The 2442-nt window shown below is 32.3% G+C and overlaps 1 protein-coding gene across 1 annotated transcript; it reads right to left on the bottom strand.

Moving 5' to 3' along the window:
- Positions 1-351: 351 nt before the first annotated feature.
- On the bottom strand, positions 352-1953 carry LOC122850483. The gene has a single exon (XM_044149624.1). The coding sequence runs from the start codon at positions 1951-1953 to the stop codon at positions 352-354; it is 1602 nt and encodes a 533-aa protein (XP_044005559.1).
- Positions 1954-2442: the final 489 nt, after the last annotated feature.

Here is a 2442-nt window from a genome sequence, read left to right as displayed (position 1 = left end):
ACTTTCACGCATTAAATCATCCATTATGATTAACTTTTTTTTTTTAATATCATTAAAATCTTTCATGTCTGGTAACCCTTCTTGAAATTCAACATTTTTATATTCAGTATACACAGGTTGCCATTCGGCGTAATATAGAATAATACGGTCAAATTCAGTATCACATAATCCCGATAATTCTTTTAAGAAACGTTTAGTCCAAACACTTTTACCAGCCCCTGACGGTCCTGAAATAATAATTTTAAATGGATGTGTCATTTGCCAAGCCATGATGATAACTGAAAAAAAAAATTTGGTGTGGGTGTATATTCAATAAAAACATTAAACAATTCATTTTTATTCAAGATTTATTCATATAACATATTTAGCACGTTTATTTACAGTATTATTACATGTATTATACTCAGTCGTTAAGTCCCTAGGTCTTTTTTTACTGGTATTATACAGGCTAGTATTATACTCAGTAGTTAAGCCCCCATGTCTTTTTTTACCGCTATTATACATAGTATTATAACCATACGGTAATGTATTATTCATGTTACCCGTAAATTTCCGTTTTGGTCCGGTAACACGTACAATTTTCGATTCTGATATTGTATGTACATCATGTTCTTTAGTTCTACGTATTGAGTCACAAGTTACAATAATTTTGTCGTTTTCACCATCAGTTAAAGTCTTAATACTATCATAATTGACTAATTTTTGAGCATTAACGTCAAGGCGCACACCTTTTAATTTACATACTTTACTTATTGTACCATCGGGTTTTTCAGCAATATAACTATAAAATTTAGGGCCCCCAGAAATGAAAGTTTTTATGTAACCACCATCAAGCTCATCAGTGAGATCACCTAAATAATTACCTAATGGCAGTTTATCATTTTCATTCTCAGAAATAAAATTTATAGAGTCAGTATCAACATACAATACTCGTGACTGAACTTTATCAAGATATTTGTATAATTCTAAGCGCGCATGCGCAGTCGTGAATGCGCCTAGAACTGGATTAGTTGAGCTATCAGTTCTATCACAACTTTCAACATATTTCCAATTGACAAATAGTGTATCATCATCGATAATAGTTATGCAAGAAACTTTAATATTGGCATTTTCAATAATTTTATTAAAATCTTGAATATTTTGAATAATACTGTACATATCCGAAATATTATCCATTGCTAGCCTACCCCAAAGCGAATTCAAGTTATTTTTACTAACTTGACGTAAACCAGGATTTTTTTCAATTTTCGTTGGATCTAAATCAATTCCTTCTACTTTACTATAATTACCTATGTATGCTTGTTTTGATGCGTCATCAACGCACTCTACAGGCCAACCACTAGCTTCTTGTTTTATTTTTAAAAATTTATTTATATAACCTGTAAATAGACCACCAGTTCTAGTTTTCGGGTCATATTCAGTTGTTTTATCCCAATGCCATATTTCTTTTATTTGTAAAATTTTATACCCTTTCTCAACCGCTACTTTCAACTCTTCAGATACCCAAGTACCAATAAGTGCTCGTTCTGATTCATTATGAGTACAATTTTCTTGATTTAAAGTTAATGTACATGCGTTACAAAGTGGAAAAAATAATTTTTTATGACATCTCATTGGCAATACTGGTATATATAAATCGGGCGGTGGCAAAACTCGACATTTAATTAATCCTATCACATTACTTATGTTATTATCTGGACAAAGCTCACGTATATCATCCAGAACAAAAACTTTAGGGTGGCCTAGCGGGTAAATATTTTTCTTCAATACCGAAGGATAAAGTGATGTGACGTCCACGTAGTATGTCTTTTCAGAACCAGTAACAGTATGTGAGACACAAAAATTTTCAGTTCGCCCACCAAATAAAGCATCACGAGGCAATATTGCTTCTTTATAAAAATTATTATCAATTGTTTTCAAGAAATTCTTTAAATCTACGTTGTTTTGACACATTCTTTTAAAATCACATTCCCAAATAATAATCAATTCATAACCTTCTTTTTTAAAATATGCATTTATGTACTCAGTATTCTCGCGCCTCGTTCTAAGCGTTGTATTATCCCCTAAATCTGCATCCACATCTTTGATCAATTCAAAACAATCACAACCATGATAGTAACAACCTAAAAAAGAGTATATGGTTTTGCCATCTTCTGAAATGCCATCGACCAGATAGGGACCTACTTTACGCTCACGCCCTCTACCAGCATGAATTATTTTGATCCCTTGAGAATGTTCGAGCCATAGTAGCCATTGTATAGCTATGGTAGATTACATGTCACCTAACCTATATCCATTCTTGGGAATCAGTGCCACCTCATTTTCTTTTAAATAATTTCTACGATAAATTAATAAACTAGTCGATGCAGCAGTTAAAGCTTCGGTGAATGGGCAAACATTCCCTACTTGCATCATTAATTTTCTATATGTTATACACGCCTT

This window comes from Aphidius gifuensis, linkage group LG2, assembly GCF_014905175.1.
Source record: "Aphidius gifuensis isolate YNYX2018 linkage group LG2, ASM1490517v1, whole genome shotgun sequence".
Lineage (NCBI taxonomy): Eukaryota > Metazoa > Arthropoda > Insecta > Hymenoptera > Braconidae > Aphidius > Aphidius gifuensis.
Note: the sequence above shows the minus strand (reverse complement) of the source record. Positions and strands in the feature narration are given on the sequence as shown.